Source organism: Lissotriton helveticus, chromosome 7, assembly GCF_964261635.1.
Source record: "Lissotriton helveticus chromosome 7, aLisHel1.1, whole genome shotgun sequence".
Taxonomy (NCBI): Eukaryota; Metazoa; Chordata; class Amphibia; order Caudata; family Salamandridae; genus Lissotriton; species Lissotriton helveticus.
This window is the reverse complement of record NC_136068.1, coordinates 977,810,821-977,838,725: the sequence shown is the minus strand read 5'-3', so window position 1 is coordinate 977,838,725 and position 27,905 is coordinate 977,810,821. Positions and strand designations below refer to the sequence as shown.

Here is a 27,905-nt window from a genome sequence, read left to right as displayed (position 1 = left end):
TTTTCTTGTACAGCCCTACTCCTTCCAGTGCAGGGTGTCAGAGCGCTTTACATCAACACATGTACAATAAATTATATACGTTTGTAAATGAATGTGCAGGTTGTGTTACATAAAACTGGGGATTGCAAGGTGTAAAAGTCACATATCTTCCATAGCTCACTGTGCTATTATCTTCACAACACGCTCAAACATCCACATGATAGACCTGCTAAACATATACGTGAGGGCTTTAGATCTGATGTCACATCTTGTGATGCCACTTCCTGTAAAGTCGTGGCTTGTGATGCCACTTTCTATGATGTAAATTCCTGTGATACCATGTGTGATGTCATGCGCCGTGATGTCGTGTGCCATGATGTTGTACGCCGTGATGTCACGCGCCGTGATGTCACTTGCATACTGCCTAACTAGGTTAGTCCCCCACTTCTGTTTTTAGGTCTCGCCTGTCGATGCGCATGCGCATCGAGCAAGGCGAGAGTATTGGCACTTATCCGCTCTTTATCCACACTGCAAGGAATCGTGGCGATTCCTTGCAGTGCACGAGAAATTTAAGCTCAATGCGCATGCGCATTGAGCTTAAATGCGCGTGCACATGCCCCCAGCCGCCTGCCTTGCCTACTCTCTCTCACAGCCTCCCCCAGCTCCGCCCCCTCACTACTTGATTGCACGGCCGCTAGGCCGTGCCTCCCCTACTCTCCTCCCCCCTCCTCCTCCTACTCTCCTCCCCTGCCTGCCTGCCGTGTCGCACCTCGCACCTCTCCCCTCTCCGCCCCCTCCCCTGCCCGCCGTGTTACGGTGAAAGGCTTGTTTTTTTTACCAGCGGGCAGTCTCTTGCCCTCGGCTGCTTCTATAAAATTGTCCGAGCTTAAATTAGGGCGCGGTCTGCTGGGACGCTTAGCCCTCTCTTTAAGTTTGTCTTAAAAACATTCCACGCTCTGCCTCTGTCACATACTGCCCCCCGCCCATGCTGTGCGCTAAAAATCAACATTTCTGCCCTTCTCGCACTGATAGTCTGCCCCATGCTAAGTGTCCCTCTCAACCCAAGTACTCTGCGCGCCACGCTGTCTCCTGCCCACGCTCTGCCTCTCAGTCACATGCTGCCTTCTCCGTTCCCCCAACACCGTCCATGCTGTGCACCACTCTGTCCGCCCCATGGCACGCTCTGCTCCTTTCACATATTGCCTCTGATCCCCCACCCCCGTCCATACTATGTGCCCCTCTGACCCCACATTCTTGCTGCGTCCCACTCTGCCCACGCTCTGCCTCTGTCACATACTGCCCCCGCCCATGCTGTGCGCTAAAAATATGCATTTCTGTCCCTCTCACGCTGCTACTCTGTCCCATGCTATATGTCGCTGTGTTCCCAAGTACGCTGCGCGCCACGCAAAAGTCAGTCTGGCCGTGGGGAATCCTAGCACTTCATCAGCTCTCCATTGATGTGGCCGCTCCTCTCCCCTGCCCCCCCCCATATCATCACACTTCAAAGGAATGCGCTCCGCTCCCCCGCCTCCCCCACAGCAATGCCGAGAGCTTGTTGTTTATAGTCTCCATTTACCACATGTTTATTGTGGCTTTAGTTTAGGGATTACCATAGTAACACGTGTACCCCACTGGGACTTACAGGGTCTGTTGGCCACTCGCTCATTATGGCTCCGTCTAAAATGGATTCCCAGTCATGGTGTTCTAGACTGTGGCTTGAGGGCACCGTGAGCCTTGAGTTTAATTTTGCTTCATCTTAGATTTCCGTAGATATATGTATGCTGCGCTTTGGGTTTGCCTAGCTCTAGCTTTAGCCCTTGCGGACTCTGTAGTGTGTTCATGAGGTTGTGCAGTAGAGCATGTAGTGTGTGTCTATGTCTTACGGACTGCTTCGTAGTCCAGCAGAAGGAACATTTGCTCTCCATGCAATGTGCTTATTGTCTATCTATGACAAATTGTGTGCAGATCTGATCGGGCCGATGTTCACAGCTCTGCCGCTGCAGTGTGTTCAGAGAGAGCACATCCAGTCTTCAGGTCTGTAACTAGTGACTAATTCCAGCCTTGGTCGGAGTAGAGAGTATACAAATGTCAAGATCGACTTGCTAGCTGCAATGATGTCTGCCCTGCCACCATTTACTTCGGACCCTCACTCACCCTCACTCACCCTCACTCACCCTCACAACCCTCTCACCCTCACTCACTCTCACAACCCTCTCACCCTCACTCACTCTCACCCCCTCACTCACCTCACTCACTCTCACCCCTCACTCACCCCCTCACCTTCACTCACCCCCTCACTCACCCCCTCACCCCCTCACTCACCCCCCTCACCCCCTCACCCCCTCACTCACCCCCTCACCCTCACTCACCCTCTCACCCACCCTCTCACCCACCCTCTCACCCACCCCCTCACACGCCCTCACCCCCTCACACCGCCACCCCCCCACTCAGAATGCACACCCCCTCACCCTCACACGCCCTCACCCACTCACACCGCCACACTCCCTTAGAATGCACACCCCCTCACCCACCCCCTCACTCCCCCTCACCCCCCTCACCCTCTCCCTCACACCGCCACACCCCCTCAGAGCCCTCACTCTCACTCACCCTCACTCACTCACCCCTCACCCTCACTCACTCACCCTCACTCACCCTCACAACCCTCTCACCCTCACTCACTCTCACAACCCTCTCACCCTCACTCACTCTCACACCCTCACTCACCTGACTCACTCTCACCCCCTCACTCACCCCCTCACCCTCACTCACCCCCTCACTCACCCCCTCCCTCACCCCCTCACTCACCCCCTCACCCTCACCCACCCTCTCACCCACCCTCTCACCCTCACACACACCCACCCTCTCACCCTTACACACACCCTCACACGCCCTCACCCCCTCACACCGCCACACACCCTCAGAATGCACACCCCCTCACCCTCACACGCCCTCACCCCCTCACACCGCCACACACCCTCAGAATGCACACCCCCTCACCCTCACACACCCCCTCACTCCCCCTCACCCTCACACTCCTCACCCTCTCCCTCACACCGCCACACCCCCTCACACCCCCTCACTCTCACACCCCCTCGCTCTCACACCCCCTCACTCTCACTCCCCCTCACTCTCACTCCCCCTCACTCTCACTCCCCCTCACTCTCACTCCCCCTCACCCTCACTCCCCCTCACCCTCACCCCCCTCACCCACACACCCCCTCACCCTCACACCCCTCACCCTCACACCCCCTCACCCTCACACACCCTCCCCCTCCCACCCCCTCACCCACACACCCCCTCACCCACACACCTCCTCACCCACACACCCCCTCACCCACACACCCCCTCACCCTCACACCCTCACACCCCCTCACCCACACACCCCCTCACTCACACCCCCTCACCCTCACACCCTCACACCCCCTCACCCTCACACCCCCACACCCCCTCAGACCCCCTCACCCTCACACCCCCTCACCCTCACACCCCCTCACACACCCTCACACACCCTCACACACCCTCACACACCCTCACCCTCCCTCACCCCTGCACGCCTCTCACCCCTGCACGCCTCTCACCCCTGCACGCCTCTCACCCCTGCACGCCTCACACTGCTGCACGCCTCACACTGCTGCACGCCTCACACTGCTGCATGCCTCACACTGCTGCACGCCTCACACTGCTGCACCCCGCACACTGCTGCACGCCGCACAACACCACCATATCACTCTGGGACGGCGCCACATCACTCTGGGACGGCACATCCACCGCCACCACCACATCCACCGCCACATCCACCACATCCACCACCACTACATCCACCACCCCATCCACCACCACCACCCCATCCACCACCACCACCGCATCCACCACCACCACCACATCCACCATCAACACATCCACCGCATCCACCACCACATCCACCATCACCACCACATCCACCACCACATCCACCACCACATCCACCACCACCTCCACATCCACCATGACATCCACCGCCACATTCACCACCGCATCCACCACTGCATCCACCACCACATCCACCACCACCACATCCACCGCATCCACCACCACATCAACCACACCCACCACCACCACATCCACCACCACATCCACCACATCCACCACCACATCCACCGCATCCACCACCACCACATCCACCACATCCACCACCTCCGCATCCACCACCACATCCACCACCACATCCACCACCACATCCACCACCAACACATCCACCACATCCACCACCACATCCCACCACATCCACCGCATCCACATCCACCACCACATCCACCACCACATCCACCACCACATCCACCACCACCACATCCACCGAATCCACCACCACATCCACCACCACATCCACCATCACCTCCACATCCACCGCCACATCCACCGCCACATCCACCACCACATCCACCACCACCACATCCATCACATGCACCACCACCGCATCCACCACACCCACCACCACCACATCCACCACACCCACCACCACCACATCCACCGCATCCACCACCACCACATCCACCACCACATCCACCACATGCACCACCACCGCATCCACCACCACATTATTTACAAAATTAAAAGCCATTGTTATTTGTAATATCAATACATCTAAGTCACGTAAATACAACACACATTGCATTACAAATGCTATAGGTGTCACATTTGCGAAAGTTAAAACTATTGACATTGTAACTGACAAAGCTATTAATTTTACTATTTTCAAAACCAACACATAAATAAAAAAAGTGTCATTTACAATACCAATCACTCAAACTTTCCTAATGCGAGACCTATTGCATTTCCAATGCTTGTTTAGGACTTGTGCCCTGAGTGTTCCATTGGAGTTGTATGAAGGTAATTATGTTTTTCTATATGTGCTCCGAGTGAGACTGTAATTCATGGAGGCTTACTGCCCTGGCAGGGGGCTCCGGCTGTGCAATGTAATTCACACTGCTTCATTTTGAAATGTACTGTGAATCATGTTCTTTTTCTGAAAGTGGAAAATAAAACAGTAAAAAAAAAAGAATATTGAAGTACAAAATATTGACCATCAACAACATTGGCACTAGAAAAGTGACTTCTACAATATCAGTAAGGCAAGTATACATCGGTACATATAGGTTTACTATTCTTAGCTCCACAAGTACTTACGTTGTATGCACTGTCAAGTTAAATACATATCGAATAGTAAATCTACACTACTTGTATGTATTAACCATGATGGTGTAGTGGTACTTGATATTCTGGAGGCAACACTGTTGCAGATCATTATGGAAAAATCAATATCGTGGCTTCACTCGCAATTGGGGATTTTTCCAGCAATACACATTTCCTCCTGAACCCCTGCCTGATCTGCAGAGTCACCTTTGCAGACGTCTGCCCTCCAGTTAGATGTGGCCACGAAAGCCCTTACTTTGGTTTGGTACTTTAGTCATGCCTGTGACATATAAAACTAAGTATCAGATCTGGATAGCATTGGGGGATTATTAGATTTAAGAGTCAGAGAATGATTTGCCTAGCTTTAGCCCTCCACCTCAGATGTCCTCTCCAGCACGTTTCTCAATGCAAATGTAGAGCGAATGTTTGTTTCTCTCCACCTGCCAGCAGGATCTGTTCCCTTTCCCGGTGGACGCACGCCCATCGCACTGAGCCAGAACACTCGCGTTTATTTGCTGTCTTCGGTTCTGCTAGCCAGGCCTTCAATGCTGCTGTTACTTTGCTACACTGCAAAGCAACAGTCTCTAATTCCACCATGAGCTATTTTTTGTAAACACTTTTTTTCACAAAATCTGAAAAAAATGTGGTAAGAAATGATTTTCTTTTAAAGTACAAATAATTCCAAAAGAGGAAAAAAAAGAAACAATTGCTCTAGGATCCTTAACATTCAACGTGTAACATATGTATGCTTCAACTCGTCAGTGTGTATAAAAGGGCTAAAACACATACAAACAAAACACCTCTCCATCCCTCTCCCCCCTCGAAACCCACCCCTCTCTGGCAAGGACTGGGAAAAAAAAAAAAAAAAGGCCCACCACCAAAATAAAAGTACCCCATTACCAAACCAGGTAGCTAATTAAAAAAAAAAGTGTCTAATGTTTGCAAATCAGGTCAGTTTTCAACTGTTATGTTAGGTTATTTCCACTTGTACCACGCTCGGATACTACTAGAGTGCCCCAGCGCGAGCCTTGAGAGGAGGTGCATGGTCAGCTTAGTTAAAGGGGAAGGTTTTCAAGTTTTTTTTTACAGGGCATGGTCCTGAATACTACAAAGAGCAAGAGGAAGTGTATTCCAAGCAAGAACTGCCTTCACGCTTAGAGAGCTGCCACCCATCCTTTGTAGCCAGAACCGGGGAACCATGGCCAGAAGTAGGTGCAAAGAACAGAGTGGTCTAGAAGGAACGTAAAAGGAAAAGTGGTTTTGGAGATAGCTTGGACCCAAGGCGTGAAGCGCACGATGGGCTATAACTAGGGATTTGAATTTCACCCGCTCCGCTACAGGCAACCAGTGGAGTGCTCTCAGATGTTGTCTCACACAATTTCTAGCAGGAATATTGAGAAGGAGCCTGGCAGCCGCATTCTGGACTACCTACAACCTATTTATCAGATAGCCTGGAATGCCAGCATACAGCGCATTCGCATAATCTATCCGAGATAGAATAAGGGCCCAGGTGACCGTTTCCCTTGCCACTCTAGGCAGGAGAGGAAGAAATGTTCTGAGAGTTTTTAAGAGCCCGAAAACATGTACCAGCCAGCTTCTTAATCCCCCTAGAGAAGGTGAGGTTCTCCTCAAACCATATCCCCGGATTTTTTACGGGGAGGCCAATCGACACTGGTAGGGCTGAGCCCGGCAGCCAGAGTGTTTCTTTAAAATTGGGAAGAAACTTCCCGAAGAGAAGGATTTCAGATTTTTCTTCGTTGCACTTGAGTTGCGCCGAGGACAACCAGTGAAAAACTGAAGCCAGACATTTTTGGGCAGCATCAACAGAATCCTAATTTTTACTCCAAGTGAACAGAAGATGGGGGTCATCAGCATAAGCAATGATTTTAGCACCCAGATTCTCTGCCAATTGAACTAGGGGCGTGACATGAATATTAAAGAGGAGATGGCTCAGGGAAGAACCCTGTGGGACCCCAGTGTCTACATTCTGGGGCAAGTATGAGGCTGGAGGAAGCCAGACCTGCTGCATGCGGTCCTCCAGAAAAAATTTAAGCCAGCCCCAGACCGTACCAGTGATACCTATCTCAGCCAATCTGGTCAGCTACTTTGAATGAGGAACCGTATCGAATGCTGCTGAGAGGTCAAGCAAAATCAAGGCTGCCTTCCCACCAGCGTTCAAGCATTCCGGGATAGTTTCTGATACTTGCAACAAGGCGAGTTCGGTACTATGGTTGGCCCTAAATCCCGACTGAACCGGGAAACAGCATCCATTTGTGTTTGGTGCAGGCAATGTTTGTACTAATCAGGGAAATTAGTAGTAAAAACCGGACCACCTGGCCATAAAACAGACACACAAATTGCTAAAAAAAAGCCCACACACTGATCTGTCAGACCAGCCCATCCGACACTACCTATTTGCCCTCCAGGCCAGTCCAACCCCACACACGTATAGTTGCCTACATAGCACATACAGCAAGCACCTGGTCATGTACAGATGGATATTGACATTGGTATTGATAAACTGAAGGATGGAATGATAGACAGATGGATACCACATGTACAGCCCAACAAATTTACGTGTACCCATGCAGAAAAACAAATCTATAGATACCCACGCACACCAGAAAACTGAAACAAATATAGCAGATATCCCAAAGCAAGGGACATACAATCATTCACATAGACAAAATATATACTGACATTTCTGCACACTGGCATATGGGTATCCATGAAAACACACACCTGTGCGCGTTCACAGAGATGCATACAGATACACATATGCATGGGAAGAACGAATGAGCTTTGGAGCAATGGGTGGATGAAAGGTCAGAGGGAGATGGATGATTCCCTAATTGATACTTATGAGGTTAAGGCTTCATATCTACTTATTATTTTGCTTCTTTGCAGTGGAATCACATTTGAGTGGGTGAAAGGAGTGGAATGTCAACTCCTGTTCAAATGCGACCTCTCAAACTCACTTGTGCTGATGATGGAAGAATGCAATCTTCGTCCAATTCTTGCCCATTTTGGAATAGTCATTAGTAGGGAACAATGCTGTTCACTCTGTATGTCTATTGCATCCTAGGCCTCATTAGTACCATTGTACATTGGTGCACTGTAAATTAGTGTTTTCTTCCATTACTTATATAGATTTAAGACATCAAATTCTGGCCTTTCCTTTTACAAATCTGAGTTACCAATTGAGACAAATAAACTACAAAAAGATTACAGATCACAGAAATGTATTCTACGCTTTTACATGTGCTAATTAGAGTGACTTAGCAAGCCTGTCCCTCCAGCAGTATGCCGAAGTTGCCTTCTACACAGTCAGTGTGAAAATTACACGTGCACCCACATAAATCTTTGCATATACCTGTGCCTGCTATTTAGTATCCTCAGCCCACTGTGTCCAGTGTCTCAGGGGTGCTGCTCTCAGTCTTCTTGGGGACCTCACTCAGTGCAATGCAGCTGGCATCTTTTCTGCTAACCCACTTCTCACCCCAAACCCCTCCTCGGGGTGGAGGTCACCTCCCTTTTCCAAATGCCACTCAGTTCATCCTGTGATGAGAATGCAATAATTTCCCTCGGCAGGCGAATGTCTTCACAGCCCTGGTCCCCCTATTGTGGGTTTGTACGCCTAAGTAGCACCGGTTTCAGGTGTCTTCCTCCACACACTCCTGGTCCCATCCGTAGGTAATGTTCCTTCGTTGTTGGTGCAGTATTAATTTCCCCTTGATTATTGAATGGAGTGAACTAGATCTGTAGTTGTAAGCTGTGTCTGGTGGCTTAGTGGACTAATGTATCCACTCCAGGTGTCCATGTTTGACCTTATACCTCATGTTAGGAGAATCAAGACCCTTTGAGTTCACACGGCCTTTCCTCCTTCAGAGGTTGATTAAAAAAATGAATATTATGGACCTGGCTAACAATTTGGGGTGGGCAGCAAACTAATCTCCGCTGGCGGAGTTTGCAGAGTTCTGCCACTCAGCGGTCTGCTTGGAGTGCGGCGTTCGGCAAAAACTCTGCTAACCGCCCGGCAGACCAGAATTTACTAGCGAATTACCATACGGGCAGCTGCGTTCGGCAGTAGGAGTTCCTGCATGGCGGTGACGGGGGGAGGGGGAGGGGCAAGGTGGGGGGTAGTAATGTATGGATTACGGAGTTTAACAGGTAGGTAAACATATAAGTAAATAAAACGAATCTTGTTGCGTGCACTGCATCACCAAATGCGATGCAGTGCGCGCAATGAAATTCGTTTTATTTATTTATATGTTTACTTACCTGTTAAACTCCGTAAACCTTGGTGTTTTGCTTTTTCCATGTGTGCTGCACAAGGCAGCACACATGAAAAAAGCAAAAACGAGGAGAAATGAAGCATTTCTCCTCGTTTTACCACCTTAACACCAGGATTTTTCAGGTGTTAAATTTGCTGCTGCCACCTATTATCGCCAAGCTTGATAATAGGTGGCAGCGTCAAAGTGAATGGGTGTTGCGGTGGAACGCCCACTGCAACACCCACTGCACGCCCCCTTTCACGATGAGATTATCGTGAAAAGGGTCCTATTACCAAGGCAGCGTTAAGTCAATTAACGTGGCTTTTAAGCCACGTTAATTGACTTAACGCTGCCTTGATAATAGGGCAACGCAAATATCGCCACGTTATCAGCAGAAAAGTGCCGATAAGGCGGCGATAAGGGGCTTGATAATAAGCCCCTGCGTTCCTGAATTCTGACGCGCCATACCTCGCTCGGTCAACCAGCAGCAGTTCTCGTAGTTCAACGTGTCTGTCCGTATTCCCTTATTCTGCGTACATCTCCACAACGTCTGCCCCTAAAAAATGCGGGACGCAGTACTCATAAAGCCAATCTTAAAGGAAGAAAATATTTTAATTAAAAAAAAAAGAAAAATCGAAAATGGGAGAAGATTTAGAGGTGCGTGTTGGAGAAGGAAATAAGAATCCACCTGATAGGCCAGTTGAAAAGGTGTGGCAGAGTACAGAAGTTGTCCCTCTTTCGCAAAATTATATGTAAAAAATATAAAAAGGAGCATTACAGGGTGAAAAGGGATAGGATCCTCTCCAGTCCCAAACTAGAAATGTGTAATGCACAGGCAAAGGTGCTAAGCAACAAAGTTTTGCTGAATAAGTTCAGGATACTGTGGCCCTGCGGTCGGTTGGCATTGGGGTAACGCAAAATGATGCCCCCCCAACCACCAGCAGAATGTGACCTGGGGCCCCTGAGTCACCCATAGCTCACAGATATTCATTGCAGTTGGTCAGGATTGGGGTCTGCCATGCACTTCCGGGCATGCAGAGGTCTGTGGTACACCCCTGCCGGCTGGTTGTGCCTGGTTGTGTCTCATTCAACCAGCAGATGCCACAGATCTGCGGACATGATCTCAGCCTAGGAGCTCACAGTTGCAGGTATCTAGGAGGCACTGCAGGTCCTGGTCAGGTGTATCTCACTGTTCCACGTGCTGGAATGCAGCATTCCACACTACATATGCTCCGTTTCGAGCCGCCACACAACACGCCACTGCCAATGATAGTCGTTAGCTTAGTTCAGCAATGATACAGTCTAGGCGTGTGGAGGTCTCACACCTGGGCTCTAAGGAGACATAGGTCGGTGATATACCTCTTGGCCTAGAGATGCCAATCATGCCTTGTCAAGGATTCTTATCACAACTAGAAGGCTAAGACGCTCTATTGAAATCAATGGGGATGGAAGTTAAATTGACCGTCTTCAATTTTTTCTCCACAATTTTACATGGCATGGATAAACACTGAAAGCACTCAAGCAAAATACATGACAAATACTTGTGAGTGAGTCAGCCTGGAACTGCTGTGATGGGGACGTGACTTCGCTGGACTCCTTCAGAGACATCTATTGATCCTCACAGTTTTGATGGTGGTAAGCTTGGGCAGATACGACGGTCACTCCTTTGCGATGGAGGTTTCCACCAGTGCAGGGGCAGACTACATGTCTGGAAGCTCTGACCATACAATTTTTGACCTACTACTTGAGCAAGGATTTATTTTACAAACTGCCTGTCATGTTTGATTGCAACCTCCATTTGATATTTATGCTTGGTACCAAACACTGTAATGATTCTTAGGGATCTTGTCGCACTATATAAAACGACTCTGCACTAAATAAAACTATAAGGGACTTCCCTCAGTCAACTAGGCTTTTTTTAGGGAACCCCGATGGGATCCCTGATTTTCATGAAGCCGCTGAAAGCATTGATCAGGAGCACTGCAGCAGGTGTCCACCTGGTTCTATGGATTAATAGAGACCTCTGGAGTTGACAAAACTAATGGAATTTTAAGGTAAGTAATGAAAACTGTCAGGATGGGACAAGTAGCATGCACCTGCCTACTTTCACCCTTGCCATCGTGCATATCAATTCTAGTAGGAGAAAGGGATTGTGCTTCCTTCAAACTGATGCTTTGCATGCAGAACGCCAACTACTTGCTCCGGGCTTCACTCTAGCAGAATTGTGCTCCATCAGAGTAACTGGAAGAATTAGCTTGGGCATGGTTAATTAACATGATCTTCTGATATTCTTTTTTAACCTGGCTGCTATGTGACTGTTGTGATTACTTTTTTTCTGGCTAGATTACCTACCTAGGAATCTGCAGGTGAGTAGTTGCATAGGTTCTCTGATAACTTGCCCCTTCTTACAGAGCAATGCTGTCCTGCAATCTAATTTAGGAAAAAGCAATAAAAGTTATCTCCTTGTTCTGTGATTGAGTAAAGAGTAAAGAATAGAAGAAACCTTCTCTCGTAATCAAATACTAACTAATGTAATCAGATGAAAATTTGTTTCTATTCCAATTCAAAGTAAAGTCATTGTAGTTATTGTCTTTAATAATTCACAGGGCAATATATTCAATTATACCCATTCCTTGTAATCCCTTGTGAAGTAATTAATGATCACTTTCCTTAATATGAAACGTAGGTAATCAACGTAATTCCATGTTACCTAATACTGGGCCCACTAATTTAAGTAGTCTTCTGTAATCTAAAACAGTATGAAGTAACTTTAGGAGTCTCCTGTACTGTGACACATTTCAGCAATCTAATCTAAAGCAGGGAGTCGGAATCCTTTGTGTAGTGTTCTTTGATCAAAGATAGAGCAGACAATGTCATCTGTGACCCAGTAAAGTATAACCATATTTGACAAATATCCAGTAGTCAAATACAGGTTAACTCGATCATAGTATAATCAATCCTTTTTTAATCTAAACAGGGTAAAATATTCAAAATACTCTCTTTCAGTTCTCCAATAAAGAGAAATGTACACAATGTATTGTCCTTCTTCGGGCAATTACAGGGTAATAAAACAGGAGAATCACTTCCAGCCCCTTCCAGGATACATTGCAGGATAAAATAATGGCATCTGATTTTGTGATCCAGAGCAGAGTAAGTGTATCAGAGTAATGCCCATCTGTGACCTAAAGAAGAAATTCATTTGTGTAAATTTCTCTTCCCTACCACAGAATGGAATAAGCAGGTAATTCTCCTCTGTAATATAATATGGGATGAAATAATCAGAGTGGTCTCTTTCTGTATACCCAGCAGCTAGTAATATAATTACTATATTAATAATAGTGCCAGGATGCTCCTCTGGGAGTGACAGTGTGCTCTATAAGTACAAAAGTCAATTCAATTATAGTCAATAATTACACATCATCTCTTTTTTTAATCCAATGCAAGATAATCAGTGTCATATCACTGAGTGATTTAAAGCTGATTAAAGTAATAAGAGCCATCTACTTTGGTGTTCTAATGCAGGTTAATATAATTAGAATAAACCCTTTTGTAATCTGATGCAGGGTACAATAATAAATACAGTATTTTGTAATCTAACCCAGGGCAAAGTAATCAAAGTGTCCTGGGATACAGATCGGTGCGAAGTAATGAGAGTAATCCTATTTTGTATAGTTTTTTTTTCATGAAATCATGATGAACCTTAACAGAGGTGGAACATAGCTCAGGAACAGATGTTTAAGGGAAACTCCATTTGCTGCTACACTTGCTGCGCCTCTTCTGCTGGTGCATGGAAGAGTATTTTTGGATGGGCCGACTGAACCGTTGCTGCCTGTGCTGTACCTTTTCTGAGTATGTTATGAAGTTTGCACGTCAGCGGCCCACACTCGGCATCTGTACTATGTGTGAGGGAAGCTTGCACAAGAAGCTTAGTATTCTACTGCCATACAACACCATGCATGCTTTGTGCATTGCACATCAGTTGCTTATGCTGCATTTGTTCTGTGTGGATGGAAGCTTGTATTGCCGCTGCTCATAATGTGTCTGTTCTGTGTGTGAGAGGTTCTTGCCTAGCTGGTGCTATGCTGTTTCTGTTCTGTGTGTGATTGCATTATTGCTGCCGTGTAGCACATGTTCGGTGTACGAGGGATGCTGGCAGTGCTTCTAAAATAATGTAAATGTTCTGCACATGAGGCAAGCTTGCTATGCAGATGTCTAAGCTGTATCTGGTCTGTGTTAGGATAGCTTGTTCTGCCTCTTGATAGTGTGACTGTAAGGTTTGTCCTTTTTTGCCTATGCTGTAGAAGTTCTATGCATTGGGGTTTGTATACTGCTGCTGCAGTGTGTTGTCTGTTCTCAGTGTGAGTTATGTTCTGCTGCAGCCTGAAGAGGTTCTATGCATGGGGGTTCTTGCACTGCTGTTAGAGTGTTAAGCTTGTTTCTTGTATGTCTGTGTAAGTAAAAGTAAAAGTAAAGTCCACATTTGTAAAGCGCACAATCACCCGTAAGGGTCTCTAGGCGCTGGGGGGCCGTCGGGAAGATTAAGCGAGCTATTGCCCAGAGTCACATGGTGCTAGGCTAACCTGCCGCCGGAGCCGGGGATCGAACCGTGGTCCCCAGATTCCAGCGTCAGTCGCCCTGGCCGCGGCGCCACACCTCTCCCACTAAGTTAGCCCTGGTGCTACCTACCGTGCTGTAGAAAGTTCTATGCATGGGCCTTCATGCACTGCTGCTGCTGTGTTGTGCATATTCCAGACATGCCAACCCTCCCGATTCAGGCGTGAGACTACCGATTTGAAGGCTAGTCTCCCGCCTCCCGATTCCTACAAGCAAAAACCTGATTCCTCAGCGGTTTCAGCTGACAGGGCTTGTTGGTATTGTGTAAAGTGCTAATTCTTCCAGCAAAGAGTGGCGATGCAGGGGCTCTCGAAGGGGTGAGAAACCAACAAAGCGTCATTAACAATGGAATCGTCTTTTAAAGACCTGCGAAGTACTGGGGGTGGGGGGGAGCTGTTTCAGCCTGGGCTGCCACAGGGGGGTGGGGGGTGCATGCAGTACACTTCCAAAGCCCATGCATGCCAGTAACCCGATTCAAAGCCCCATTCTCCCGATTTTTTTTTTTAAATCTCCCACTTTGCTCTCCTGAAATGTTGGTATGTATGATATTCTCTGTGTGTCTGTATGCGGGAAGTGTGCTCGGCTCGCTGTTACCAATGCGGTTGAATTGCTATGCGTGGGGGTTCCTGCACTGCTGCTTTAGTGTTGTGTCTGGTGCCTGGGCGAGTGAGGTTGGCTCTGCTGCGGCCTGTCGAAGTTCTGTGCGGCGGGGCTTCTTGCCCTGGGGTTGGGGAGTAAAGGCTTGTTTCTCTATGTGTTGTGTGAGTGATATTTGCTCAGAGCCAAAATAAATATCCAAAATTGCAAAGATTCGTTCGAATGAGCGGTGTGGCGTACTGTAGACTCTCTTTAGCTGTTGTGTACTTGATGGATGAGTGGGCCTTCAGGATTGCTTAATGATGCCACGTGGGTGTGTGGGATAGTGGCATCCTGGTGTCTAGGGTAAACACGTGGGGGTGCTAGGGCACGTGGTGCCTCGCCCTGTGGCCTGAAGGATGGAAGGCTGGGGTGTTTTAAAAGAACTATTGGGTTGTCTTCTGAAACCTGGTAATTTGGGGTGTTGGGGTACAGGGATGCCTTGTGCTGTGGTCTGGGGTAGACAGGTGGGTGTCTTCGGATGTGTCCTGAGCTCGTGCAGGCTAGGCTGCTGGGGAACAGGTGAGCAGTGAATCATGTGCTCGAGGCATTCAATCAGCGCAGCATTAGCAGGAATCGTCAGCACTGCGGGCCCTGGAAGCTTCCGGAATGGCGCCTCTCAATATAGCCAGCCCCAAGCCGCGCTTAAAGTGCAGCCTTGAAGGCGCTCCATTCACGCGCGCCCCCGCCCCCCTCCGCCAGGTGCCGCTGCCCAGGGTCGCGCCTGACGTGCCCCTGACACCTATTCACCGCGTCCAATGAAAAGACCGCCGCTTCCTTCGATGCAGGCAATTATTTCCCCCTTATTTTCCGGAAACATAGAATTGCAATCATTCCGTTACTTTTATAGCGCTGCGCTGGTACAAGCCGCATAGGGTTTTATGAATGCAGCTAAATTATATATTCCCTCCGCCCCCTCGCTCTCTCTAGCTCTGTCTCTCCCACGCACCCCTGCCTCCCCCACCTCTCTCTGACTCCCACTCACCCACTCCTCTCCTCTCCCTTCCTGACTCTCTCTCTTGCTCATTCCACCGCCCACACGCGCTCACCGCCTCTCTGCCCCCAACCTGTCCACCTCCTCCAGCCCCCACTCCCGCTCTTTCTCTATCATTGCGGATTGCTCTAAACATGGCAGGAACGCAAAGACACAAACCTTAAACACAAATCCACCGACACACACAGACAAGTAAAATGCATGCACACACAACGACGTGTCACACACAGGCAATTATAATAAATACATACAGTCATACAGATGCACTGATGCTAACATGCAACCCACACAGGCACAGATACACCCATGCACAGTTACCTCAATACGCACACACACAAGCACAAACCCACACGTTCATGCAGTTACATTCATTCCTGTTACACACATGACCGCACAAGCACAGACGCACATATGAGCTAATTCAGACATGTACAGAATAGATATCAAAAAAAGAAAGCAATAAAGACAAATACATGCAGGCAGACACATGTAACAATTGACATAACGTGCACACAAGCACAAAAACACTCACGCACAGACAACAGACACAGAGAAAACACAGACATATGATTCCATAGATAAACAGCGACACACACATGCAACCGCAAGCAGACACGCAGCACACCTACACTACAGCACATCACAAAGTGTGTTATATTATAGCATGCTATGAGCGTTTGTATAGTACATTTCCACCATTTGTAGGGTCTTGCAGTGGTTTCTGAGAATGAGCGCCCATTGTACATGGTTATTGCGTTTCTCTTTGACTGAAGTCGTGGTGGTCTGGGGTCTTTGGGTTTGTCAGTGAAGAGAAGACCGGATAGTCCTGTGTATTGTTCGTAATGGTGAACTGTGTGCTTTAGGACTTCGCTGTTTGATTTGTACCATAAGGTTGAACAGCAGTCCTTTATTTCAGCCTTATTTATATGCAGTCTTCTTCCATACACATGGTAGTTATTCATTCACTCATAGTTCTTACACACTTTTCTAAATGTTCCCTCTTTAAATTAGAATATACTAACGGTGCATGGCTGTAAAGGGTTGGATTAGCGTACCTGCCAACTTGAAGAACAATCTCACTGCTTGGGGAGGGGGCGGGGCCTTGAAGGGGCAGAGTCTCATGCCAAAAAGTATCTACGAAGCACTTTTGAACCCCACTCGCCCCAAGCCTCTTGTTCCACCCAAAAAAAAGCTTACTGAGGCTGGTGCTGATGTCCTGGGGTGTTTTCATAACCCGTAATGGACGTCAGCAGTTCAAAGCTTCGGAAAACAAGCCAGAATACCACTATTTACTGTTTAGCTCCTTTTCTCTGCCACTTTGAGCTATTGGCTCCTCACCGGGAGACCATGTGATGGGAGCCGATGTCATGTGTCATACAGTGGCAACGTATGAGTTGGCAGGTATGTATTAGGAATCTTTCCATTAAGCTAATTTCCTGCAGTCATCCCCAAAGCACCAGACAGCAGTTAAGTGGCCAACAGCTCCCATTCAACCATACCAGCAGGGACAAGGCTTATGGAATATTATGGTCATGATGGAAAAAGATGGGATTTACTTCCAAATATAGGACCAGACCTCAGTCATGCTATCTCATGTGTATGCAGAGCTCTTGAGGATATTGTGACATACACCAATCAAGCATATAGCTGTTATCTGGTTTGTCACCATAACCAACTCAGGTCTGTTGTACTGAGTGGCAGCTTTTCCACAATGCAGCCACCAGGCACAGAAGGCTACCATCAGATACACAGTCATAAAATTAGAAAGGTATACAAAATTACTGTTGGCTAAGGAAAATATTATCTCTCCAAAGAGGATCTAACACAAATTCTCACAGATTAACCATCTATATCCAAGTCTATTCACAAGAGTAACCAACGCTAAAACCATTTCCTACTACGATCATTTGTGAGACTCCATGTAATAAAATACCTTTCTGTAGGCTTTAACACAGAGTAATAAAAATCTTCTCTTAGAATTCCTATTGACTTTATTATTCACTTTTCACAAAAAATATGTCAGGCCTAGTGCCTTTATCCTACCATTTCATATTAAACAGACCTACAGCCATGATCATTGGCTTACTACCATAATAAACTCAGTTCTGTTGAGTCACTTAAAAGCTTTGCCACAAGACAAAATTTGAGATACAAACAGTCTTTTTAGTTAAAGCACACACATTTGACCCAATCAAATCCTGTAGTCAGGGTAACCAACATGTGAGTGGAGTCTAAGCCACTCTCTGTCTGTAGGTATCTGAAAGCTGTGTATTGTTAATTACATAAGGTCTTTGGCATTTGAACTGTCAAACTAGATCTAAAAATCCATGTAAATTAATGTAGCCCTGGGAATCCAATACTGGTCGCAAACAAAAAACGGCTCACTAAAGTCTAATGTATATAGATAGGCGAGGAGGGTGGTGTAACTACAATATATTCATATTCTCCCGGACTGACCTTTGTCCTACTAATGCTGCTGCCACAGAAAATCAAACACTGTAAATTATCTAGTTATCTTAAAAAAATTTGCAATGTTACATTTCATGTGTGCACCACTGAAAGGTCAAGCTCAGGCAACTGCATAAATAAAATAATCACAGCTGCTGGAGGAGAAGCACTTTTTTTTCTGTGGAAGTACACAACTTCTGCTCAGACAAATCAGGGGCTCTAATTACCAAAATGTGGGCGGACGGCGGAGCCAAAGCCCCTCTATCCTAGTACTCCTGAAGGCTCTTTTTTGGGTTGATCACACTACTACTATCGGCAGCTGCGCTATCAAAACAGACCTAAAAGGGAAGGACACTTCACAGTTTAATCCCTTTCACTTAAACAATGCTAACGAACTTCAATTGCGCAATACTGCAGATCAGTTCTTCAGTTAAGAAAGCAATAACTCAATAACCATCCACCTTTTCCATCAGCCAAAGGAGACACGTGGTATGCACGCTTCGATCCTTATCTCTCTTTAGCAGCAGAACGCGCCCATCTCCACTAGTGGGGGCCTGGAGGTGGCGCGCGGGGGGGAAGTGACACGGGCACAGATAACGGCCTTGACATTCACACTGCAGCACGTGACGGAGCCAGTGCCAAACGGCATCTGCAGCCGAAGGCGGCCTTCCGTGCACGGTGGGACTCGCAGAGGTGAAGCCCGTCACTGCTCTTTTGTTAGACTGAAATTGGGGATCCACAGAAACAGACAGGCGGAGGTTTGTTCTCAGAGAATAAAGCTGCTGATGTGTAGAGCTGTCTTCTTACTACCCCAAGGACAGGAAACACAAATACATAGAATTTTTCCTCTAGGACTGGTTTCAGCTAAAACATTCAAACACACTGAGGGGTGGGAAGAAAACAAACGAAACCAAATGAAGACAATGAAAAATAATTAATATTGAAAAAACTGCCCTCACTCACACACAAATGTGTGTGACATGCTTCATCATCGGGTCTGCTTACAATACGCCCCCGCGTAGCCACGCAGGGGGCGGAGCATAGGGAGGGGGAACACTAAACACACATCACAACACACATAAGGACAAACACAAAAATTACTCACAATAATCACAAAGTGTTACCCTTACAAGACTGGGTTACAGATAGACAAACTAGTGCAGTAAGGAAGTGCTCATTAAAACTGGCTCGTGGATACCTAGTCAAACCCTTTATTAGTAGTTTCCCAGCCAGGATTAAAAAATAAAGTGAAGGATGGACAGTGTTTAGGCAGGAAATTATGATCCTAAAACAGTCCTCCTTTAAACTGCGGTGGTCAACATGTTTCGACCGTCTTGATGCACCCGCTATTTAGTGGGTCACTGCGGTCTTCGTCAGGACAGTCAACCTGTCCCAGTCCAAACCCACCTCTTACCTCAATTAGGCCTATTTAGAGGCAGTCCACGTGGAGGGGCTTCCACCAACATGGAACAATATTACGAGTCTATATAGGTATAAGGCTCGTACTGGCGTCGGGCGGGGGGTGTCCCAAAGAACACACCTGTTCCGTCGGGCAAGACCGTCTCCTCTCATGCCCGCTTCCTCAGACGCCAGCTAAAACATATCTTTCACTTCTAAACATGGATAGAATAGGGTATATAGCAAGGTGTGGTGGAGCTAAAGGAATGCGAGCTTTTAATTCTGGGATCTTGTGAGGAAGTGATGAATTTGTTCATCGGTATACAGGAATACAGAAGTACTGACCCTTTCACTTCTGGGGCTGATTACATAAATACAGAACCATAGGATTGGACAGAGATGAATATAGTAGCTATCTGGTAGGGGAAACAGGAAATACAATGACCGCCGAACAATGCATTGCCTTTGCAATGTGGACGAACTAACGAATACGTCTGAACCACACGTTACATTTACAACACAAGTTGTTACAACAACATGCATTAGGTCTAGTGGCGTTGGACTTTACATTCAAATGCTTTCACTACTGTTACGATGACTGGAGATGGAGTTGTAAATTATACTATTCCAAAGTCAAGAACTCCCCCGAAGGCAAGTCGTTGTGACGACTTGTTTTGTAAATGGAATGTGGGGTTCAGATGCATTTGTTGTTCCTCCCGTGTTGTTAAGGAACGCATGGAAAATGAATACATGGTTGTGTCATAGAACCCTTTGGTAGGGTAGGACATGTTGAGGTTGTTAAAATAGGAGAGACACCTACACTCATTAAGCCTTCGGGAGAGGGAGAGGATGTGGCCTAATGACCAGGGGGGTCTACCTTGAAGCTGGGGAACTGGGTTCAAGTCTCGGCAGGGATGCTCAACATCCTGTGATTCTGGGCAAATCACCTAATCTCCCCGCAACCCTGTGCCTAACAAAAAAAAAGAAAATGAATGTGTCCTTCTGTAACTGAACTGGTGCTCACATAAAGCGCTCTGATACCTTCAGGTCTAGTTCGTGCTATATAAAACTCCCTACACCCCTCCAAAAAAAAAAAGCCTTATAACTAGATGCAGGGCTATCAAATATTTTCTCTGGCAGTCCCTAATGGGGTCAGCAAGACTGGAGCAGGTAGGCATGGAATTCACTGTCTGTACTATACCCCCCATACTTCAACAGGACCAAGAGGATCGACACAGAGCCTGTCACCTGGGCAAAATAAAATAGACACATCACATAGAACCTCTAACTCTGCGCCTAGACGGAACTGGGAACTAGCTCAGGAGTGTAGTCTTACACATCCAGGACTGGATAGGATCTTGGAAAGGGCACATCATTATACACCCTTCTCCGCAATGGCTAAGCAGGTTGAAGAGACTGCCATCAGATCAAGGTGCTTCTTCAAGGGTGGATCAATCTGAGGATCGGCCATCAGCTAAGAGCCACCAGATCCAACTTGCATGTGGCATCGCTTTTTGGTCTTCTATTACTCTTGTTTCAGAACATCTATTATAGAGAACTTAATTTAGACATATAGGGCTTTTTGAGTTTGCCCTACTGCACATAACTTAGTGTTGGGCAGTGCTTTCACATTGAATTGCAATCTTCGTTACCTTACCAATACTCTCTTCATGAGAAAGAAACATGGCAAATGCTAGGACTAATTCATAGAGGGAATGTACGCAATCAATTGAGCACTGTCTGAGTACTTACTCAATGATAAGTGCTGTATTTTGAAACAGGGCCCGCCTTGGGCATGGGTGAGCTGGGCCAAGGCCCAGTACACCAATATTCCGAGGGGCACAGCAGGGGCTGCTAGACTTATGTCATGCAAACAGCAGCTCGTCCATTGCACTTGCTCTCAATCGGGTCTCGTTTCTTTGTTATCAGCCCTCAATATACCGCAGCATAATTGTTACCACCCTCCCTCTTCCCATCTTCCTCACACCTCTTGCTGTCACACCACAATGACCCTCCCCCTCCAACCAAAACACACACACCAAACATCATTTTTTTTCCCGCCTATGGCCCGGTCAGTCCAATTTAGGGACGGCTCTGCTTGAGAACCATCCTTTTGTAGTTGGAGGACAGGTTCTATAGAAACCTCGCTCTCCATTTTTTTAGTTGCAGCTGCAGAGGCAAGGCTTTCAACATAATGCCCTAAAAACTTAAGGCAACTGTCAGTGTGCATTACTTTTGTCTGCATCTGTTTGCTTCTGGAATGAGCAGCAAAGACTTTTCACAGGTTCGTCACTGCTTAAGTCAGTTTTGACATGCCTTTCAGATGCTTTCAGGCACCTCAGAAATGGGTGTTCTGTGTGCACTATCCTCTTGACACGTGGCTGCTTGTGTTGCATCACTAGCACTGATGTTTTCAAAATGATGAAACTGAGATGCATTAGGGGTACTTAATGGTCCCATAGGTTTCATGTGATGGGCTCCTTGCCTAGAGGCTCTGCTCTGTCTGGGAAGTAACAGGTACATAGCACTGTCTCTATACAATTGTTACGGTTGTAGAAGGTGCACCCACGGTTGCGGGTCTTGAAGTTGGAATGACAGGTGTTAGTGTGATCTGCATTGGTTCTAATGTGGCCAGTTTGTAATGTTTACACCACTGTGTTCAGCACAAAACACTGAAGTATTCTTTGTATATTGCTTTAAATATAAACAGTTATCACTATTTAATTATCTAGGGTAACTAACATTGCTACCAATGAAATGGCTGTGTAAAGTAGAAGTTCTAATTACTTCGGTCTAATGCACATTGAGTGCATTGTATGGGTTTGGTAAAGTCTATAGGTGGGATTTCTGTCAAATCATTTAACAAGATTGATGAACCAAATATAATCCCTCAACTGATGTACTTTGCCCAGATATAAGGGTGGGCGTTTAATTAACTGCAGAAGTTAAAATGTTCCATGATTCTCTAGGCTTATGAGAAAATACATTATGAGCTTTTATGAATAGAATAAGGTATCTTAAGGCCATCAGTTTGTTTATGGTCAAAACTTTCAGAAATGTTAGATTTCATGTCAACTTAGAGAAACAGATCATTCATACATTTTCAAATTCTAGACCAACTCAAATGGTATATTAAAAATCAATGTATATGGTTTTGGGAGATGTGACACTCTGATAAATATCATTTAATTTCAAAATATTCATCCATTAGGATCTTACATGATTCTCCTGGTATCAAAACATGTATTGAGATCTCTCAAGATAATCTAGTGAGAAAAGTAAATAGATAAAGAGATCACAGAACCTTCTTTGAATACCATAAAGCTATACTGATAGGTGACCAGTTAATCTCTAACATCATTTTGAGACAAATTGAGGAACAATACTGTAAATTGTTTGTAGACACTAGACTTATAGCTGCGTAAAGATGGACACACAACGCAATGTGGCATAGCATGCTCCTTTCTTACTGTGTCGAGGAAAACTGCAGGTAAAGTGGAGAACTTGATTGAGAATCTTTGATAACTGAGTTCAAAAATATTTGATCCAGAGAGTAAGAAGGGTCTTCTTTTGGGTGCTTCGAAGCTGCAGGACAATAAAGCTTTGATAATTTTCTTGAAACTGAACCTCCTCAAAGACTTCTAGTGCATGGGTTGGCTACATGGAAGTGGTCAGTAGACTTGAGGATGAACCAAATGTTATCAAATGCTTTAATTTTTTCAAGGAAACAGGTAAGTCATGAGACAGTTGACAAACACCCGGTTAATTTGCACATTATGTCAGCTGCCTGCTGAAAACACTTATTTAAGAGATCAGCGGGTACTAACTAGGTGGTTATTTGAAAGAAATGCAAGAAAGAATCACTATTTTGTTGTAAACCTTATCATGAAGGGGCAATCTCTATGGCCAAATTTGTAGTGAGATGTTTGGTTTCACATAAAGCTTTAGTCAGTTGGGAGGGTGGTATAAAATGTTAGTTGGTGCATATACCAGACAAAAGAGATTATAAGTATAACAAAGAAGAAAGACGGGTGGTGAGACAGAATAGGGTGTTGTGGTACAGGCGTTGTTTGAAGGCTCATGTGTGTAATTTTAGCACTAGTCCAGCACTTAATAGGAGATGCAATAAAACCGGTAGAATAGGGTTCTTTGTCAAGGTTTGCAAAACAAGCAAGTATGCTGCACGGTTGATTGGTGGGGGGCAGATAGATAAATAACTTGTCTTTCCTACATTTCCTTGAACGAAAGTGATGATTGAGTTGTTCTAAAATTTAGATTGTCAAATTTACCCTTCCCTGCAGATGCTCATAACACTGTTTAGTCAATTAAAGGATGGTTTTGAAGAGTTCACATTGGCCAGCTGGAAGCTAGGATAATGGCTGCTGACCGGACCTATGATATATTTTGATAAGGTACAGAGTAAACACCCACTGATGTGAACCCCAAAGACTTTGGTGATTGTGATTTCAAAATTATGGATTTTTTTAGGACAGTTTATATTTAAAGTAAGAGTTATATTCAATAAAATAAATGTAGTAATAAGAGGAAGAGATGTTTTATGTTGGTGTGATCGAGGCAGACTAGATACAATTCTGAGACCAAGACTGAAGAACCCAGTTAGTTTAATTAATGAGTGTGTGAATTTAGTCACGTTAGTTGATCAGCATCAAAAAGTACAAACCATTCTTTCCAGATTCAAGGATATGGTTATAGACAAAATAGGTTGCGTACTGTCAAAAAATGTTTTTAAGAAGGCCACACTGACAGCTCACATAGTGAGGAATGTGCCAATTAAGTGATTTGAATGAATTGAAAGTTTTGCAGGATAAATGTGCGCTGATAAGATTATAGCAGCAGTAGATTATTCAGAGTTGATTTCAAGTGTTGTATAAGCAAATACGAAAATGGAGCACATAAGTTTATGTGTAAATCTATGATCTTAAACTGTTGACTTTCACCTGGTGCCCAAAAGAAAACCTGGCACAATTGCTCAATGGCAACATTTTCAGAAAAATTGAGTTTCATGTGGCACATCACCAAAAAGACCTTACAAAGGATTCCTTAGCATATACCACTTTTAATACTCTGTATGGAGAGTATTTCTTAAGGTTACCATTTGGGCTTGTGTCAGCAGCGTGCAGTGACAGTTGATAAATGTGATATTTCAAGCGGAACTGATGTACAGGTATTCCAGAAAGAATATACTAATTTTTGTAGAGAATGGTATAGCCCTCTATAAAGAGTTGTCCATTCTTTAGGATCATGGAATCACCATTAGGAAAGACAAATACAGGTTCAGTGTGGATGAGGCAGATTATCTTGGTGAATGCAGCTCCACAGAATTAATAAAATCTAAAGGCGATTTAGGTAAGCCTATACTTAATGCACTAAGGCCAAATGACAAAGATTCTTTAGGCTTTCTTATTGGTCTGAGTGAATACTATGCCTGTTTCATATGTGGGTATGCCATAATTATAGAACTTCTAAAACATGCTCAGGATAAAATAAAATGTGTCTGGGGTAGGTCAGAAGAGAAAGCTTTTGGTGAAATCAAGAAATTAACAACAAATGTACCTGCTCTAAGACCATTAGTGACTGAAAAAAGGCTATGTGACAGTGTGATTGGATTAGGGGTTGTGCTATGTCACAGAGTGGTTGTCAAGGAAAGAACAATTGCTTGTTTGTTGAACAGGCTGAAGGTTGCTGAATTAATTATAGAAACATCAACATTGAGGCCTTAACTTGTCTGTGGGCCATCCAGAACATTAACACATATCTTAAGGTAATCAAGTTTGTGATGTACACAGACCATACACCTCTTGTTTATATCATGGGGGAATAGAGCAATGGGAAAACATCTTCAAGGCTTGTTCAGTTAATTGCCAAACTATAGAAGCTTACTTTTGAAGCATTATATACACTAGGAAGTGTGTAAAGGTGGATTCTTTGTCTAGATCACGTTTGCATGCCGCAGAAAATGATGAGGATGGTATACTAACTAATGAGTACATTGTAAACTGGGCGGATGTCACCAAAGAAAGAAATGGTGCCATTAAACATGAACTATTGTACTTTGTTGAGGTACATTAGAGAGGGACGGTCAAGTATCTGCAGAACTAAGCGAAGTAGGCTACATTGTGTACTTTTGTACTATCAGAGACACACAGAGTAAAATTGATACAGAGTGCCCATGAAAGTCATTTAGGTGTTACAGTGTCTGATAAACATTGGGTGGATGCCAAGGCTCCTTTGCATACTTTTCCTGTGCAAGATAAATCTTTTGAAAATATTTCCATTTATTTTTCAACACCATTTATTTGTCTGCCTGATCACATGGGCTATGTGATTGTAACGATTTATTATTATTCTAATGGGTTTACTATTCATTTGAAAGAAGTATCATTGCGGATATAACCACAGGTTTGTTTCTGACAATAGTGCTCAACTTGTCTCTGATAAAATGAGAAATTTGGGGAATTGAGTTTAATGTTGCTTGGTATTAACCTCAATGCAACAGGTTGGCGGAAAGCACTAACAGATTTATAAAGGAAGGCATACAAACAGCCCTGCTATCCAATTTGGATGTGGAGACCTATGTACAGAAGAAAATGTAGAGTTCTCTAAATGCTCCACAAGAGAATCTGGAGAGGCACCGTTTGTATTATAGAAGGACTAGCAGGCTGCACATTTAAGGCTAAAGAAAATAGAGTGAAAGTTCGTGACTGTGTATTTATTAAGAAGCCAGGGTGCATCAGCAAGGGAGATTCATGTTTACACAGTCACAACTGCAACCAGTAGTTAGAAATGTCAGACATGTTGTCATCATGAAGAATAAAGGTCGGTGGAGTCTTAACAAGGTAGTTAGACTGCAGAAAATTCAGGCAAAGCTATAGGTGAGAATCCGAATTACAGGTATGAGAAATGTAGCTATTTATTTGGAGATTTGGTCATGGGGACATGATAGAGAATCCTAGAGGTAATACGGCACAAGTTGGTGGACCGGACGGTAGGTTCGACTTGTCAGGGAGTGATAATTTGAGGCAAATTTCCATTATGCATGAAGATGTCAAACCTAGTGGATACAGAGGTGGAGTGGAAATGATGCTTAGAGTAGCTACAAAAAACGAGGCGGAGAATGATGCCATGTGTGATATTAATGGGAATAATTTTAACAGAATACGACTTAGTATCATTTGACCTGAATGTTTCAAAGGTTACCATATGGGCTAAAAGTTTTATTTCATAAAGGAGGAGGTGTGTTATTTTTTGTTATAATTACTTTACATGCTGGTGTGTATGTGTGCGTTCTGTTTTAGAGTTGAAATGTATGTGTGGTACTTTAAGGGGGCGTTAAACAGTGGATGGTTATCTGCTTGCAATCAGATGACGGATGCTGTCACCAGCAAAGACTCCTGTTTGAAGAATCAAACTTACTTGCCATTACTACCTGCTCCTGCTTCTTATGGTACCGCTCAACACCACAAGAACCAATAACGGGTGTAGGTTGATCAACACCCAACCTGTGTCTTGAGTTGGGGAAATAAGTGAATTAAAGCCAACCTCAACTGAAATACAATTTTGGGACAACCAATGTTGTAAAATCCAATCTGCTTATGTCACCGGACGCACCGATGTCTACACAGGTGTAGAGTTTTGGTGATAATGCTCTGAACTATTTGAAGAAGATTTTTAAGAAAGCTAGGAATCCTGGCATGGACAATCTAATCTTTCTGATGCTTTTTAAGACACTGACTCACATTTCTCACACTAATAACTACATTTATTTTTCACATTCTGTGTTTTTTCAGGGGTGCATTCTCCATTGTGCGACGATGCGTGAAAGTCCTGTCGGCCCAAGAATATGCTGCCAAGATAATTAACACAAAGAAGCTAACTGCCAGAGGTAGGAATGAACACCGACTCAATCGAGCACCGACAAACCTTTGTTTTTATAAAGTCTTTAATGTTTGTGTTTAATTTAGAAGTTGATAGGATTTTGTTTTTATTAAAAACATAAATAATACTCATGCAGAATTTAATGAAAGAAATACAAATATTTTTCAAAATAGATCTTATTTGCTGCAATCCATAGTTCCTTGGTAGCTGGTAACTTATATAAAAAAAATTACATTTTCATATTATACAAAACTGTGTGTGCCCAGCTGATGAGCCCATAACTAGTGCAAAACTAGTCCTGGGTTGTTGGTATTCTGGTTCAGGGAGGACCTGGCTTGGCAGTTCAGGATGGATTGTTCCCATGAAGAATAAAGTCAAGACTGGTTTGCATATGGCTGGGTCTAAACTGGGGTGACATGGTGAGCAAAAGAATGATGGGTGGACGTGCTACCCCGAGCAATTGCCAGTGGTTAGACTGATTGCAAGCAGCCTCCCAT

The 27,905-nt window shown here is 45.2% G+C and overlaps 1 protein-coding gene across 2 annotated transcripts in view; it reads left to right on the top strand.

Moving 5' to 3' along the window:
• The window catches only part of CAMK2A (calcium/calmodulin dependent protein kinase II alpha), a 602,280-nt gene that overhangs the window by 96,699 nt on the left and 477,676 nt on the right, over nt 1–27,905 (top strand). For both annotated transcript variants that reach the window (XM_078653588.1, XM_078653589.1), the window contains exon 2: nt 27,321–27,415. In XM_078653588.1, the coding sequence (XP_078509714.1) occupies nt 27,321–27,415 (95 nt within the window). The remainder of the gene's footprint in view (nt 1–27,320; nt 27,416–27,905) is intronic.